The sequence below is a fragment of the Lolium perenne genome, chromosome 1 (genome assembly GCF_019359855.2).
Source record: "Lolium perenne isolate Kyuss_39 chromosome 1, Kyuss_2.0, whole genome shotgun sequence".
Lineage (NCBI taxonomy): Eukaryota > Viridiplantae > Streptophyta > Magnoliopsida > Poales > Poaceae > Lolium > Lolium perenne.
In genome coordinates this window covers 227,822,780-227,840,368 of record NC_067244.2, presented here as the reverse complement: position 1 = coordinate 227,840,368, position 17,589 = coordinate 227,822,780, and the positions used below count along the sequence as shown (strand labels likewise).

At 50.7% G+C, this 17,589-nt stretch overlaps 2 protein-coding genes across 2 annotated transcripts; both read right to left on the bottom strand.

Annotated features, from left to right (window-relative positions):
• Positions 1 to 4,145: 4,145 nt before the first annotated feature.
• LOC127338242 (thioredoxin reductase NTRA-like) lies at positions 4,146 to 4,812 on the bottom strand. The gene is made up of 3 exons (XM_051364444.1): positions 4,783 to 4,812; positions 4,436 to 4,694; positions 4,146 to 4,183 (listed from the first exon to the last, which is right to left on the bottom strand). Exons 1-3 carry the CDS (start codon positions 4,810 to 4,812, stop codon positions 4,146 to 4,148), a joined length of 327 nt encoding a protein of 108 aa, XP_051220404.1.
• Positions 4,813 to 4,845: 33 nt separating this feature from the next.
• Positions 4,846 to 5,319, bottom strand: LOC127338253 (thioredoxin reductase NTRA-like). Its single transcript, XM_051364452.1, has one exon. The coding sequence runs from the start codon at positions 5,317 to 5,319 to the stop codon at positions 4,846 to 4,848; it is 474 nt and encodes a 157-aa protein (XP_051220412.1).
• Between the last annotated feature and the right edge of the window lie 12,270 nt (positions 5,320 to 17,589).

Here is a 17,589-nt window from a genome sequence, read left to right as displayed (position 1 = left end):
GTCGTCATCTCCCATGTGTTGTTCTCGGTGATGGAGGTCATCTCTTCATCCATTGCGGTCCGCCATGCCGCGTCACCGATCGCCTCGTCGATATCGTGAGGTTCCTCGGCCGCGAGCATGCATTCTTCCTCCAGCTCGTGGATCGCTTCGCCCTCCGTGTCGTTGTACACACACGAGAGACGACGATACCGTAGTGGCCCATCTTCTGGATCAAACGCGTCGTCGTCGCCTGTTGGCGTGGCCCAGCGAATGCCATCCTTGCTGACAGACGAGGGCGATGCTGATGCAGCTGGGTTGATGGAGGGTGGTGTGGCCATGGACGGTGGCGACGACGTGTTTGCCGTCGAGGGAGTACTTGGCGCTGGCGCAGGGAAGAGCACGTTTGTTGATGCAATCCCTCCTCCGGCGTCCAGCTCCACGGTGCCGTCCTCCAGAGCATATTCCACAGTGAACGACGGCAGCGGCCTTTCAGCCGAGCCATTCTCCTGCCATTCCCACGACCTGTTTTCTTCAAACATTATGTCACGGGATACCTGCAGCTTCTTGGAGATGGGGTCATACACACGGTAGCACTTCGATCCTTCCTCATATCCTATGAAGATCATCTTGGAGGATCGATCCGCGAGCTTGTTCACCCTTGGTCCGATCTTCTTCACGTGTGCCACACAACCGAAGACGCGCAAGTGTTGCACGTTTGGCTTCCGGCCGTGCCACAGCTCATAGGGAGTGACTCCGTTCAGGGATCGTGTCGGCGCACGGTTGAGCAGGTACACCGCCGTCCGCACTGCTTCTCCCCAAAACTCCGGCGGCACCTTCATGCTTTTCAGCAGGCACCGGGCCATCTCCACCACAGTTTGATTCCGCCTCTCTACCACACCGTTTTGTTGCGGTGAGTAAGGCGCGGTGGTGTAGTGGACGATGCCGGTCTCGTCGCAGAACTGCTTGAACTCGCCGGAGTTGAACTCGCCCCCTCGGTCGGAGCGGAACCCACGGAGTTTGCAGCGACCTACTGCTTCCGCGGCTGCCTTGATCTTGGTGAAGCGCCGGAACGCGTCGCTCTTGGCCTTCAGAACCTCCAGCCACATATAGCGACTGAAGTCGTCGACAACGAGGAGGAAGTAGGAGTTTCCTCCGATCGTTGCCGGCGTGATCGGACCGCAGAGGTCCGTGTGCACCAGCTCGAAGCCACGTTCCGCCCTGTACGATGATGTCCTAGGAAACGGTGCTCGATGTTGCTTCCCAAGGGCACAGCCATCGCACATCTCCTCGACGCGAGCGATGTCAGGGAGGCCGCGAACCATGCCACGGCGAGACATGGTGTGCAGCGCCCTGAAGTGCAGGTGCCCGAACCTTGCATGCCACCTCCATGTCATGTCGTCGCCCTTCGTCATCAGGCACACCGGCGCGTCGTAGGTGAGGATGCCGGTGTAGAGACGGTTGCCGGCGCGCTTGACGCGAGCGAGCAGGTTGTGGACGGGGTCGTGGATCGTCATCATGCCGTCGGCGATCGCGATCTTGTACCCGCCCTCGTCCAGCTGCCCCACGGAGATGATGTTGCTCCGGAGGCTGGGGATGAGGTACACGTCGGCGAGGATGCGCTGCTCGCCGGACTGTCCGCGGAAGATCACTAATCCCTTTCCGCGAATGTCGACGACGGAGCCGTCACCGAATCTGACAGTGCCGTGCACTGTCTCGTCCAGTGTCGCGAAGACATGCCGCAGGCCAGTCATATGACTGCTTGAACCTGTGTCGAAATACCACAAGCCATCAGGTGAGGGCACGGGTATTACCTTTTCTTCGTTGAGGAAGACGGCCTGCGGCGCCACAGCCACCGTCTCGGTGACCACGGCCATCATCATGGCAGGAGCTTGATCCTCCTCGGCCTGGACCAGGTTGGCCTGCTGCTGCTGCTCGCGATCTCGCTTGGCCTTGCGACATTCCTTCGCCCAGTGGCCGGGCTTACCGCAGTAGCGGCAGTTCCCTTTTCGCCGTTCGCCGTTGCCGGCGTTGGCGCCACCGTTGCCACCTCCGCCGTTGCCGGAGGTGCCGGTGTCATGCGGCTTTGGCTTGTACGCGGTCTTGCCGCTGCTTCCGCCGCCGGGCGCCCCCTTCCTCTGTCGGGCCGCCCACTCCTCCTCGGTGAGAAGGAGCTTGCCGACGCCGTCGCCGACGTCGTCGAGATCATATCCCTCCTCGGCGGTGATCAGTCGGCCGGTGACCTCCTCGATCGTGAGGGTCCGCAGGTTCACGGTCTGCTCGATGGCCATCACCATCGGGCGGTACTTTTTCGGCACCACCCGAAGGTATTTGAGCACCGCACGGTACTCCTCGACTGGATCGCCAAGGAGCTCGAGGTCGTTGATGATGGCAGTGAGTCGGATCGAAAAATCTTCAATCGACTCGTTGGGCTTGAACCGGAGTTCTTCCCACTCGCGCCGCCGGGTCTGCGCCTTCGCCTCGCGGACGCGCTCGCAGCCCAAACGCATGGTCTTGATCGTCTCCCACGCGGTCTTGGCGCAGTCCTTGACGGCGAGGGTCCGCACCAGCTCCGGCGGTACTGCCCGAAGCAGCGCGGCCAGTGCAGCGCGATCGTCGCCGTCCTCATCTGCGCCATACTCGATGACGTCCCACAGATGGGCGGCCTGAAGCTGCACGCGCATCACCATCGCCCACTCCGCGTAATTGGAACGCGTGAGGGTGGGGTACTGCATGTTGCCGGAGTGCTCCCGGACGACGCGCTCGCGCACGATGATCTCGCCGCCGCCGCGGATCAGGCTACGACCACGTCGCGGAGTCGGGGACGCCGAGGTGCGGCGCGTCGGCGGCGGCTTGGACCCGCCCGCGACTGCGCTCGCCGCCTGTGCCCCCTTGGCCTTCTCCGCTGCCGCCGCTCGCTCGGCGGAGGTCGACATCTCCTGGATGCGGCAGGGCTCTGATACCAAATGTTGTTGTCTCACACTCTCACGCACGCCTATCTCGCTCTCAGCTCACTTGATCGAACACAAGAACACAAGAGGATTTTGGTGCCGCGTAAAAGTGCTGTAGCTTTTCTGTTACTTTCTTAGTCTTAAGGGATTACCACTGACTGATGAACGGGAAAATAGCTAACAGATAGAGCAACGACTGGACGTGCCATCCCACGTCCCGCTCTTCCGCTGCCGATATCGCCGCACGAACTGGTCCTCGTGCCATCCCACAAAGCTCGTGCTGCGACCAACTACCTAACAGAAAGATAGCTATGCCAAGTCGTGAACAAACTCACAGACGTTGGCTCCTACTTATTTGTCTAAGGAAAACAACTAGCTAACTGACCAAACTGTCAAGCGACAGATCGATCAACGCAGGTGTGCATGAAGTAACGAGCAGAGAAGTGCAGGGTTTATCCAACAAAAACATTGTATACACTCAAAACTTCAGATCCAAACGTTAATGCGCAATTAACCTTATTCCACTGAATTTAGAATCAAATTCACCATGTAAGTTTATCAAAAATACTGCGAGACCTACCAAATCTTAAATAAAGTTGTGGCAATACAAATTTATTATTAAATGCTTATTTTAGTTCTGCACCTGAACACAACTTTGCACTTTCTCAACTACAAATATTTGTTAGAAAGGGAAGAAAAAACAATAGACTGATCGTATGAAAATTACATACTGTCAGGACATGTACATTTCAAATAAACTATATATACTTCTAACTGAAATGATGCACACAAGAAAGGGAACCAAAATAAAATAGGTATGGTAACCATAACTGGCGACTGAACTCCATGAACTACTTATGGTAATTGTAGCAATGGCTACTGGATTAACTTAGATCACAGAAAATAAGCACTTCTCCATTTACTGCCTAGCTTAATACTGGAATGATAAATCCTTGGTTATAGTACCAATTTTAGGCGGCATTTGGCCTGGAAAATATATTTGATTCTGCTTAAATACGAATATCAAGATTTTTTGGACAGGTAAAATTTCGAGCAAACCAAAAAATGTTAAGATCTTCATTTTTTATTACATGGGTCTTGACTTGTGGAGCAGATGAATACTAAGAATTGTCTGAACATCAATTCGTATGCACATTGGGTGGCCTAATCATTGTAAATTAAGAGCACACCGATTTACTTAATCAACACTCTGTCAGCCTATGACAAAACCATCTTTAGCCTCTGTCGCTCTTGCTCTGTAGAATATGCAACAACAACTAATTCAGTATCATGATTGTATACTGCTGGAGCTCACTGTACAAATGGGGAAAAACATGATGCAGCAAAGAGCTTAATTCTAAATTTTAACCAAATGACACACCCATGATTGGCACTGATTTCTCGTTGTAATTATAATGCAGTATCATCAAGGCAACCTACACATAATAAAGGCCTGATCCTGATCAACAAAACCAGAAGGTAAGGGATCAATATAGCTTAGTACATACCTGATCCAGCGGCAGTAATGGCCTGGTGGTACTTCTTGTCCTGAACGTCCCCGGCAGCGAAGACCCCCACTGGTGTGCGTGGAGCCCAGCTTGGTGTCCACGTAGCCCTCGGAGTCGAGCTCGAGCTGTCCACCGAGAAGAGCCCTGCCACCTGGATGTCGGACACCTCGCCGCTGACCAGGTTCTTCACCTTGACGCCCACCAAGGGGCCACCGTCCGAGCCGCCGTAGGCCTCGACGACCTCGGAGTCCCAGACGACCTGGATTTTGGGGTTGGAGAGTGCGGGCCTGCATGATCTTGGAGGCGCGAAAGGCGTCGCGGCGGTGGATGATGTAGACGCGTGAGACGTATTTGGTGAGAAAGTTGGCCTCCTCCATGGCCGAGTCACCGCCGTCGACGACGGCGATGGGCTAGTTCCGGAAGATGGGCGTGGCGCCGTTGCACACGACGCAGACGGAGATCCCTCGGTTCCAGAACGCGTCGGAGCCGGCGAAATGGAGGCGGCGCGCGACGGCGCCCGTGGCGACGATGATGGAGTCGGCGTGGACGACGGTATCGTCGGAGGAGACGCGGAAGGGGCGGGCGGAGAAGTCGACAGGGGTGGCGGTCTCGGAGAAGATCTTGGTCCCGATGCGCACAGACTGGGCGCGGCAGCGGTCCATGAGGTCGATGCCGAGGATACCGTCGGGGAAGCCCGGGAAGTTCCCGACGTCGGTGGCGGTGGTGAGCTGCCCTCCCGCGGCGATGTCGTTGGCGAGCCAGCACTCGAAGAGCACGGGCCTGAGCTCGGCGCTCGCCGCGTAGACGGCGGCCGTGTGCGCGTCCGGACCGCTGCCGATGGTGCGGACGCGCGTGCGCAGCAGGCCCGCTGTGGCCTCCTCCATCCCGTTGGCGGCGGCGGCGGTGGTTACGGACGTGGAGGCGGCGGCGGCGGTGGCGGCGGTGGCGGCGAAGGGGCGGGACCTCCGGAGCAGCATGGCGAGCTTGGAGCAGTGGGAGCCGCCAGCGCCTTGACCTCAAGCTGTCGCCCTGTGCTTTTTCATGGGTATGGCGGGGAAAGGGGAAGAAGGTGGAGAGCGCCACTCGGGTATGGCCATGGCGGGGCGGAGGAGAATGGAGGTGCGGAGAGCGCCGCTCCGGGGTGGCCATGGCGGGCGGAGGAGAGTGGAGATGGCCGGGAGGCTCTGGTCCTTTGGATTTTTCTGGATGGCAAAGACGTCCGTGGCGAGAGGATAGGGATGGGTGGGGAAGGAAACGATCCTGCGTGGGGTCCACGAAGGACAGGCGTCACACGAAGGAGGAGGAACGACATGTTCCCATCGTCCGAGCTGTAATTAGCGTTTTCCAGATCAAAACCAGTCAAAGCGGTGGGTGGACAGCAATATCTGCCAAATTGTTGGGACCCACTACGCAGAACAAAGTGAAGGAGACCAAAAAGAACAGCGGCCCAGAAGAACAAATTGGTAGACGCACTCGGGCCAAAAACAGAGGCCATTAGCACGTGAACAACCAGATCAATTTAGAATAGACAGAAATTCTAAGACAACCCCAGAAGTGCACACGAAATAATAACAGGACATACAAATACACGTGTCAGCAAACGGCTTAAGCAACTAAATTAGCCAAAAATCTGAGAAAAATCGGATCTGTTAAGATTTAATATAGTAGTTATGTCTTGTTGAACTACTTTATGGGTTCTTTGTACTGCTATGACCGATTATTTGTTACCGTGTGCAACTCTCATCAAGGTCTATGAGTTGGCTATGTATTTTAGCTAGTTTAGAGACCGGGTGTATTTCTTAAATTTTTAAAGTAATAAAACGTATTTTTATCAAAAAATACTTAATTTAACTTCAGATCTTGAAGGATTATGCATCTCTTGGTAAAAAAAATATTATACATCTGGTAAGTTCTGCAAAAAAATGCAGATTGTTAAGGTATTTGGTAGAAAAGATGACATCAAACCAATCGAGATGCTGAAGAGAAAAGAAGTGTTATATGGATTGGGTTTGGACGATAGGAGGCACATCATGGTGAAAGTGAAATGCTTATCTTCTGGTCTATTCGATCATTTGTTTGATATTCCTAACATACGCAATCCCATGATCAATCCTAGATTATGTGGATCTGTGTATTAGGATGTTTATGTTGATATATGCATATAACCCACCGCGTGGAACACGAGCGGAACACACAATTTGTTGATATGATTAAATTGTTGCAGCAGTAGGTATATGGGTTAGCTCGTCTGTTTTGTTCCTAGGTTCATTTTTTTAGAAACCATGTGTGGGAGACGTGATACCAACCCAGTGTTTGTGTCCTCAAGGAAAATTTAGTACTCCTATCCAGTAGTAAGTCAAGATCAGTCAATAATGACATATAATTTCATATTTCACTTTATTGACAGATTATGAGTAAATCAGAATCACTGTTTAGGGATTTAGGGCGCCGGGAGGGGGCCAATGTGAGGGCAGCGATCATTTTACAGCTTAGGAGAGACATGAGCAGATCGGATCGGATATTTCTATTACCATATCCTTTACCATATTTTTGTGACGGATCGGATTGGAGCGGATAATGATCAGATGCGAATTATATCGGATTACGGATATGGAACGGATTCAGACCAGACTCGGATCGGAAGCGGATAATTAAGCAAATATACACATAAAAATAGAAGTATGTTTTTGTATTTAAAATATGTTTGTAATTATAGGCTATAGCTAAATGTACACACATGTTCGTACAACAAAGCAAATTGCGTGCTAATAGCATATATATTATAGCCGATGAACTAACTATATTGTCTAAATATTTAGGGTTGGGATAATTTTCTCGGATTATCCTCATTGAGGACCTCGGATAATCCGCAAAAAAGGCGGATAATCCGTATCCATCGGATAGTATCAATAACATATCCTCTACCGTATCCGCGGATATCCGCTTGACCAATATTCGCACATATCCGACGGATTTCTAAAAATGCATACCATATCCTCAAAAACGGATACGGACGCGGATTTGGAGTGGAAATTATCCATACCATTTACACCCTGTTGCCTGCCAAAACCCACCGGCGAGCAGCGACGAGCAACACGAAGAGCCGGGAGGCTCCCAGAACTGCTGGTGGGCCCTGGTCCCTCGGGCGACGGCCCGCAAACTCCGGCACACGTCCTGGCTGTTGCGAGGGCGTGCCACCTGACCTATACCTGATCAGGAAGGTGATGGATTGCTTCAATTAGTTTCCTGCATGGCATACACGTAAACATTAAATCTGAGCCTCGATCGGCTCTCAGGTTACCCTGTGAATCGGCTCAAAGAGACGATTGACCCATGGTTCGCATTGGATCTACGATAACATGGGGATCCTGCTTTATCAATACCAAGTTAAATCGATCTACGATAGTCTAGGGCTTTCACCGCATAATTGGAACGTCCTACGCGTAGTTGAGCCTGTCAGATACGAAAGATAACAGAAAACTAGTCCTAGAAGAGGCCTAAAAACCAACACAGAGTCGATTCCCGGAACAACCCCTCTTGGATCGGCAAACCATACCTTACGCACTACTAGATCGTTCAACCCGTTTGCAAGGCCTAACCATGCGAATATCAAACTAATCCTTGGAGAAACAAGGAACAACCATAATAGATCAGATCTACTAAATAAAGATCAAGCAAGATGCTGCCCTTACACCCAAGATAGGTGCAAAGGCAGCTAGATATTTAGGGGCAGCATAACTAAGCAAACATATCAGAAAAGTATCGATGTTAGCCCCAAAACATCTGTGATAATGGTATTACTCGCCATCAACAAGGCTTCAGTACGAGCAACACAAAACAACGAATAAACTGATACTGCCCAGATCGCAAGATGCGATCTGGGCAGCATGACGCTTACCCGGAAGAAACCCTCGAAACAAGGGGTGGTGATGCGTCTAGATTGTGTTTATTGTGAACGTGATCGTCCTCCTTTCTCAATAACCCTAGGTACATATTCATAATCCGTAGACTTTCTATCTTTGGAATAAACCTAACTGTGTACGAACCAAACTCTATTTCTTCATTCTAAACTGAAACGTGATCTACTATAATGTACAGATATACGGGCAATCTAGCCCAAACTCTCGCACGAGGCCGATTCAGAAACACTTTATGTGCATATCCTCTAAGCCCATCTCAATCACGGCCCAACTCCCAATTTGGCTAAAATCCGGTGATAACACATGCCCCCCTGGTTTTGGCAATAATAATTCCAAAACCACTCTGTTTTCCTTCATCGGGTTACACGTTGCAGAGCAGAACCGCTACAGTGCCCTTCCATCATGATGCCTTGCCTTCTCAACTTCTCCGTACTGCACGATTTGACAGTTTTGGCACCGCATCCTCGAAAACCGCCACAGCATTGAATCATCTTCCACTGTATCCCCTTCATTTAACCTCATCCGAGCAGTTTGCCTCCCCATCCTCTTGTTCTGCTTCACCCCAGTCGAAACTCCCCTCCTCTGCAACCATGGACTCCTCCTCTGCCTCCTGCTCTTCGGGTCTCTCCTCCCAATCCTCCTCCTCCCGTGAGCCGACGCCGGAGTACGACCCGATAGCGGCGTATGAGGCCCTCGCCCCACTATGGTGGGACGAGGCGGATTGGGATTTCGTCGTCAGGTCAGAGGATGACGAATCCTTGACCGACGGGGAGGATAACTTCCAGTTCCTCGTTGACGGGGAGCTGGAGGAAGAGAGCGACGACGACGCTTTCTCCTGGGGCGAGGACATCTCCTCCGACGAAGAGGATGAAACGGAGGACGACACCTCCTCCGATGAATACCCGCCGGCGAAGCGCTTCCGCGCTGGGTCGAAGGACGACGACGACGAAGAAGAAGAAGCCCCTGCCGACGGCTTCAGCAGCAGCGACGAAGACATCGCCGGCAGCAACGCCGGTGGCAGCGAGGACGGCGACGACGAGGGCAGCGACGGCGCCGGCCTCTAGATTAGGGACTACTAGAATAGGGCTAGTAGTAGTACATTAGGTAGCAGATCTCCCTTTTGTGAGCAATCGGAACCCCCTTTTAATCAATGAAGAATGCTTCTATGTCTGATTTTTCCGATTGTCAAAGTAGGTCAACGCACAAAGAGCCGATAGCAACGCATCGGTCTTTTACCATAAAACGCCAGTAAGGCCAGACTCAGTTACCTATTTAGACAGGTCCAGGCGGACATTCCCCAAATTCAAACGGTAACCTGTGACCCTCGTCTAAAGGACCAAACTCAGATCTCCAATTGCCCATCGAACAGATTCAACTCGCGGCCACGCGAATCCTAGATCCCCAACTGCACAAATTCATCTCCGCCAGCGAATCAGATGGCGGAATCGTCCAACGCCAACGCAACGGTCTCTGGTCTGAAGGTAATCTTTAACTGCCCCTCGCCATCCGAGCATAGTGTTAGAACTAATAGCAAACATCTGAATTAATGCCTTATTCCACCATCAATTTTAGGTATCAGACATTCTGTTGCCGCATCCTTCTCTTCCAAACTCTCTTTGTCTTGGCCCCCGTACTGTCGAGAGTCCTGCCCATCTGATTTCTTGCGAGGCCCATAGGATCCCCTTCGTGATCCAGAATTTAAATCTAACTTCTTGGGCCGACTGCTTACGAGCCTGGCCTAACCCTCCTGAAGATTGGGTTTCCTGGTACAGTAGAGTATCCAAAACTTACCAATCCAAATGGGAAACCACAGGAATAGCCGGCGCTCTGTCCTTATCATTGTCTCCCCTTGAGAAGCATGAAAACCTTCTAAAAACCATCGGCTACTTCTGGTCTGATGCTCTGAACTGCTTCATGTTTGGCCACGGCCCCATGACACCAACTCTGCTAGATGTGGTAATGATCACTGGCCTAGATGTTACATCCCCCAGCCCCTCTGCTTTAATGCTGCCAAGGGTCCCTTTCAAACTCTCTTCCAAAACAGAGTGCACAAACTGGGGTGCTTACCTTCGACGCCACATGAAAAATAAAGGCCCTGTAACAGAGAAAGAACACACAGCCTTCCTAAATTTCTGGTTGGAACACTTCATATTCTGTGGCCCTTCACTTGCTCCGACCAAGAATTATCTTCCCTTGGCCTATGAACTTGCCAGAGGCACCCAGCTTGGTATCGGCAAACTGTTCCTTGGAGAGGTCTATCGATATCTCCAACTAATGTCCGTCAACTTATCTTCCCAAAAAACAGTCAAAATAGGAGGTCCCTGGTGGTTTATTCAGCTATGGGCTCAGCTGTATTTCCAGAACCATATCCCAAACTTCCCACTTTTGGCCACTTGCACCTTTCCAGATGCTAACGGGAAGCAGATCCGATGCACTAGCTACGGCAAAGCCTTGTATAGCCTTCCAGGTAGTAAACTGATCCCCAAGGAAGCATCAAAGTGGTTCAGCATTTTCTTCCAAGGCCTGGACAATCCTCTCTTCTTTCCTTACACGGAATCTGAAAATTTTGAAAACCCAGTCTCCTTCAGGCTAGACAGCTTTGCCGATGACACCAGCACCCGGCAATTGTATTCCACCATGATCCGTCCCTGCTTCCTTCCAGTTGGCATGAGCACATCAAACAGAATAATCAAACCTGGTTATGAGTCCTATCAGCCGGTCGTAGCAGCCCGGCAGTTTGTTCTTGGGCAGGTGTCTCCCCATTTCTTCCTCCACCACTTAACAGAGAGCAGAGCTGACTTGCCCGATCTCCTCACCGGTCAGAGGTGTTACTCTTTCTTTGATGCTCTAGCCATCCCAGTCCCTAACAACCTCTCTTTCACCTCGTCAACCGATGGTTTTGAGACCTGGTGGTCAATGTGGAAAACTCATGCCTTCAGGAGAGCTCTGGGACCGTTGCTGAAACAAATCGATGCTGAATATAATATTCCCGCAGAACAGGTACTACCACTCGCAAATTTTCTTGAAGTGGCTTACAATGATTTTTATAACCTTGCTCTGTCTCCTTGCAGCAACAAGATGGTCCAGAACCTACACATGATGACGGATCCCCATTTGAATTCGCCCCACCGGCTCCTGTGGTCCTCTTCTGCAAAAACTCGCCACCCTTGAAAAAGGTCATGATGCAGAGCCAGCCGATTTCACCAAAATCGGCTTCCAAGAGCAAAGTATCTTCCGGGCCAGCTGCCCCCCGAGCCCCAACCAAGGCGAGAACGACGGTGAGGAAAGTAGCCGCCAGGAAAACTTTGAAGCGCCGGAGCCCTTCTCCAGATCAAGAGAGCTTGCACGTACGTTGATCCATGCCTTGACTGATTTCATCTATCCTTATGGGCTTCTGCAAACATGCTTGTGCTTACTAACTCTTTTTTATAGGCCTCCACCGAAGACAACTTCAGTGAGGAAACACAATCTAATCGAGTGGATTCGAGCTCGGGCAATTCTGGAAAAATCACCACACAGAGCCAGCCAGATTTGCCACCATCGGCTTCCAGGAAAAGGCCAGTTCCTGAACCTGTTGCCCCCCAAGCTCCAATCAAGGCGGGGCAGGGCATGAGCACCAAGAGGACTCGAAAGGAACCGCAAGCCCCTTCACCAAACCAAGAGGCTTCAAATGTAATTACCCTCCATACTCTCCCCAGCTCATCTTTCATGCTAATCCATTGCTGCTCACATCGGCTAACCACCTCCTTTGCAGACTGATGACACTTCTAGTGGGGGAGTCGAGGAAGTACAGATGCCCTCCGCAAACCTGGATCCAGTAATCCCTAAAGGTGCCGTTGACAAGGTCGCCAATTTGGCCAAGCCCCCAGCAGAAACACAAGAGCCGATTACCTCATCATCGGTTGTCCCCCTGGTCTCAGGAGAGGTATACTCCTTTCGTTTGGCTTACCCTTCCCTTTTGCTGCATACTGACGCTGTTTCTGTTTCTGTTTGTCAGGGTTGTGACCTCTCGGGCTTGCTAACGTTCGACCCTGAATCCATCGAACCAGCTCCTTCTACGGCCTGCGATGAACCACGACCCAGCGCTGTCCTACGTCAATTCCAGCGTCTCAAAGCCTTGCTTTCCTCCCCGATCGAGACGTTGGTCGAAGACCCCGAGGAAGTGAAGAGCGTTCTTGAAGAAATCCAGCACCATCTCCCGGTAACGTTGCAGGTGAAACTTTGGCCAGTTGTGACTCTGTCTGTCTACGGGTCAAGGGTGAAGTTAGCTCGTCAGAGAATCGATCTACGCCACGCCCAACTTCCGTTGAAAGCCGACATTGCAGACAAATGTCAGCGTCTCAATGAGAAAAAGGCGGCCTTAGATGCCAAAACTGACACCTCTGTCAGCACCGCCGAACTTGAGACCTTGTGAAAGGAATTGGAGGACCTTGAAGAGAGGGTCCGGGCAACCAAACAGCTTATTTATGATAAGGAAGCTCTTATTGCCCGCTCCCAAGAGGAAGCAGAAGGCCTCAAAGCTCAACTGAAGACTGATCTGGCAGAAATACGTGCCCTGAACACACAGCTAGTGACGGGCGAGGACGAAGATGACGAGGCCGAGATCGCCGAGGTGGATCGTGTCCGTGCTGACGCTCTCCGTGCCTTCGAGGCATTCCTTCAGTAGAGCCTATCCATGTAACCTGATACCTGCTCGTAACAGTTTGTACCTCTAGAATCGATGGCTGCGCATTGGCTTTTTAGTCTAAAGTCGATGTCTGTGCATCGGCTGTGCTTTGCGTCCTGTTGCTTTGTATATTTTTTTATTTTTTTACTGGCCGATTTCATACATCGGCCCCCATATTTAACTGTCCGTCATCCCACATACTTGGGAAATATTTCTTGAGATGCTGACCATTGACAGCCACTGGGAACTTCACACCGCTCAGCTCCTCGAGCATGTATGCGTTACCCTTTAAAACTTGGTCGACCCTATACGGCCCGTGCCAATTTGGAGACCATTTACCATACGTTGCATCCTTAGTTCCCAATGGCAATACAGCTTCCCATACCAGATCACCAACGTGGAACTCCTTTGGTCTCACCTTCTTATTATATGCGCGAGCTACCTTGGCTTTGTTCTTTAATTTTCTCAAGCGACCACAGTCTAAGTTCCGTTAGATCATTCTGAAACGTAATACGTCTCGACCCAGCCGTGATTTCCCAGGGCAATACGGCTTCTTGTCCATAGACCAGATGGTATGGCGAGGTTTTTATCGCTCCATGACATGACATGCGATAAGCCCACAAAGCCTCTGACAATACCTCGTGCCAACGTCTAGGGTGCTCGTCGACTTTCCTCTTAATCAGCTTGATAAGGCTCTGGTTGGACGCTTCAGCTTGCCCATTTTCTTGAGCATAGTATGGAGATGATCGGATCAACTTAATTCCCATGTCCTCGCAGAACTTTCTAAACTCGTGAGAAACGAAGACCGAACCTCCATCGGTCGTGATAGTCTGGGGAATCCCGAATCTATGAATGACATGTTCTTTCATGAAATTGATAACATCTTTCGATGCCACTGACTTCATAGGGACGGCCTCCACCCATTTAGTGAAATAATCTGTATGCCAAAATCCACATATGGCCTTTGCTCGATGGAGGATTGATTTTGCCGATCATATCCATGCCCCAACCTCGAAATGGCCAAGGCTTGATGATGGGGTTCATTGCTGATGCGGGTACCGTCTGAATTTTTCCAAACTTCTGACACGCTTGACACCCTTTATAGTACTTAAAACAATCCTCAAGCATGGTGGGCCAATAAAACCCCGATCGCCTGATCAACCATTTCATCTTATGAGCCGATTGGTGAGTTCCACAGGCGCCTTCGTGTACCTCGTGTAAGAGCCGATTTGACTCGGCTGGTCCCAGACATCTGAGAAGTAACCCTTCCAAAGTTCTGTAGAACATGTCATCCCCAATAAGGACATACTTCATGGCCTTGTACCTTATCCGTTTAGGTGCCCCCCGAGCCGAATCTTTCAAGTAATTGAATATATCGGCTCTCCAGTCATCCGATTCTAGGAACTGTACCTGAACATCGGCTCCACCTGCTACGTCCTTGTAACCTGACGCCATCTGTGCGAGATCGTTCGCCTCGGTATTTTGCGACCTCGGGATCCAATTGAAGTTTATATACCTAAATTGTGCCATCAGCTCACGGCATTGCATCCATAATGGGAAGAGCGACTCGCTCTCACATTTGTATTCCTCCGTGAGTTGGGAAATCACCAATTTTGAGTCTCCAAAAAGTTCCACTGCTTCTGCCCCGGCTTCCATAAGCAACTCCATTCCCTTGCGTATTGCTTCATACTCAGCGACATTGTTGGTGCAAGGGGTAGGTAGCCTGATGGAAAAGGAATATGTTGCCCCCCGGGGCGACACGAGCAGAATGCCGATGCCGCAACCATCATCACAAACCGATCCATCGAAAAACATGGCCCATGCACGCACAGACAGTGCTGCTATATCAGTGTTGATTCGTTCAGCAATAAGATCGGCCAACGCCTGTCCCTTGACTGCTTTCGCAGGCTGATACCGGATATCAAATTCCGATAATGCAAACATCCACTTACCGAGTCGGCCTTTCAACACAGGAGCTGACAGCATATGTTTGATGACATCTGATTTGCATATGACGACAATTTCCGCCGACAGCAAGATGTGATGAAGCTTGGTGCAGGTAAAAAATAGGCAGAGGCACAACTTCTCGATCTCAGGGTACCTAGTCTCTGCATCCAACATCCTTCTGCTGATGTAGAAAGCGACTCTCTCCAGACCATCATAAACTTGCACCACCACTGAGGCGATGGAAGTGTTAGCTACTGACAAGTAAATATAGAATGGTCTGTCTTGCTGGGGCGGAACCAACACAGGTGGCTTCGTTAAATACTCTTTAATCTCGTCAAACGCTCGCTGTTGCTCTGCCCCCCAGCGAAACTCCTCATCAGATTTAATTTTTACCAATCCCATGAACGGCTCGATTCGCCCTGACAGATTGGAGATGAATCTTCTGACGAAGTTGATTTTGCCGATGAGACACTGGAGTTCCTTCTTCGTGGTAGGTGGCTTCATTGTTCGCACTGCCTCCTGACTTTTCAGGCCGATCTCAATTCCGCGTTCATGAACCAAGAAACCCAAGAATTGACCGGCCGTTACACCAAAAGCACACTTCTTTGGATTCATTCTTAGCCCGAATTTTCTAGTTCGGTCCAGGATGCGTCACAAATCCTCCAAGTGTCCTTCTACTGAAACAGACTTGACTACCACGTCATCAATGTAAATCTCCACCAACTTGCCGATCAGATCATGAAAGATGTAATTCATGGCTCTTTGGTATGTTGCGCCGACATTTTTCAGTCCAAATGTCATGACTACATATTCAAACAAACCCACCGAACCTGGTACTCTGAATGCAGTCTTGTGTATATCTTCTGGAGCCATAAAAATTTGGTTGTAACCGGCATTGCCATCCATGAAACTTAAAACCTTATGACCAGCAGCTGCATTGATCAATGTCTCTGCTACCGGCATTGGATACTCATCCTTTGGAGTGGCTCTATTGAGATCCCGAAAATCTATGGCGACGCGCCATCGGCCGTCCTTTTTCTCTACAGGTACGATACTAGAAATCCACTCAGCATACCTGCATGGCCTGACGAACCCGGCGTTCAACATTTTCTCGATCTCTTTCTTGACTTCTTCTAAGTTTTCGGCCTTCATCTGTCGTGCTCGCTGCTGGAACGGCCGAAATCCTTTCTTAAGAGGGGAGCCGATGCTCAATGATGCTCCTGTCTAACCCGGGCATCTCTGTGTAATCCCAGGCAAAGCAATCTGGGTATTCTTTCAACAAAGCTATCATCAGGCCCCTCAGATGCGGATCTAACTTTTTGCTGATAAATGTTGGGCGTGGCTTATCCCCAGGACCAATGTCAATCTCTTCTAGCTTATCAGCCGATGTAAATCCATATCCTAGCTTTTCGTCGCCTGCTAGATCGATGCTGAACACAGGCAAAACGTGTGGTGAGGATAATTTGGGCCGATTGCTGGAATCGCCCCCCTTTTCGATTGCATTGCTCAATGAAGGTTTACAACTTATTTGTGCTCTACTACGGGAGGGAGTCTCCCTACTATGACTACGTGACATGCTTGAGGTGAGATCATTGCTTTTTATTTTTTGGGGCCGATCGCAGGGATCGGCCTTGCCACGTACGTCCATTGACTCTGCTCTTGCTACTCTGTTAGGCCAGTGGATAAGACCAGCCTCACCCCGTTTTTTGTGGCTTCGATGCGCTCACAGCCGTCCAAACTGACTCCAGAGATCGGCTCTTGGTCTTCTGCGTCCCAAATATTCATGCCAGCTACTGAGATCTCGATCGACTCATCTGCATGAACGACCTCCACTTCATCTCCATCCCACTGTATCAGGCATTGGTGCATTGTGGATGGAATGCAGCAGTTGGCGTGAATCAAATCCCTCCATAGCAGGACAGCATAGGTGCTTTTGCTGTCGACGATGAAGAATGATGTAGGGATGGTTTTTCGGCCCACGGTTAGATCCACGTTCAGAACGCCTTGCGTTTCTGATGCTTGGCCGTTGAAGTCGCTTAGTGTGACATTGGTTTTGATCAGATCTGCGTTAGAGCGTCCCAAACGCCGTAGCATGGAGTATGGCATTATATTGACTGCCGCTCCCGTGTCAACCAATATCTTGCCGACAGGCTGCCCGTTGATATAACCTCTTAGGTACAGGGCCTTCAAATGTTTGTAGCTCTTCTCTCGTGGCTTTTCAAAGATAACTGGACGTGGGCCGCAGTCAAACTGTGCTACCGGCACTTCTTCGGTTCTTGGAGCACAAAACTCCGACGGAAGTATGAACACCATATTTGTGCCAGCCGATGCCTTCGCATCGGCTTTTACTTGTTTGGGGCGCCATTCTTTCTTCTGTGGACGCATCTCCGTCTCCAAAGTTTGCTGAATTTTCACGGCCAGATCGGGCCGCGCTTTCCTCAACGTGTGCAGGTATTGCGCCTCGGCTTCCTCCAAGCTACGTAGCCGCTGAACCCTACGCTTTTGGGAGTGACTGAGTCCATCAGGGCACCACCTTGGCCGGTGGTATCTATCTTCTTCTTCATCTTCTGACTCCTCGAAATCTTCCACTCGAGATGACTCAGCTCGTCACGTTCACGAGG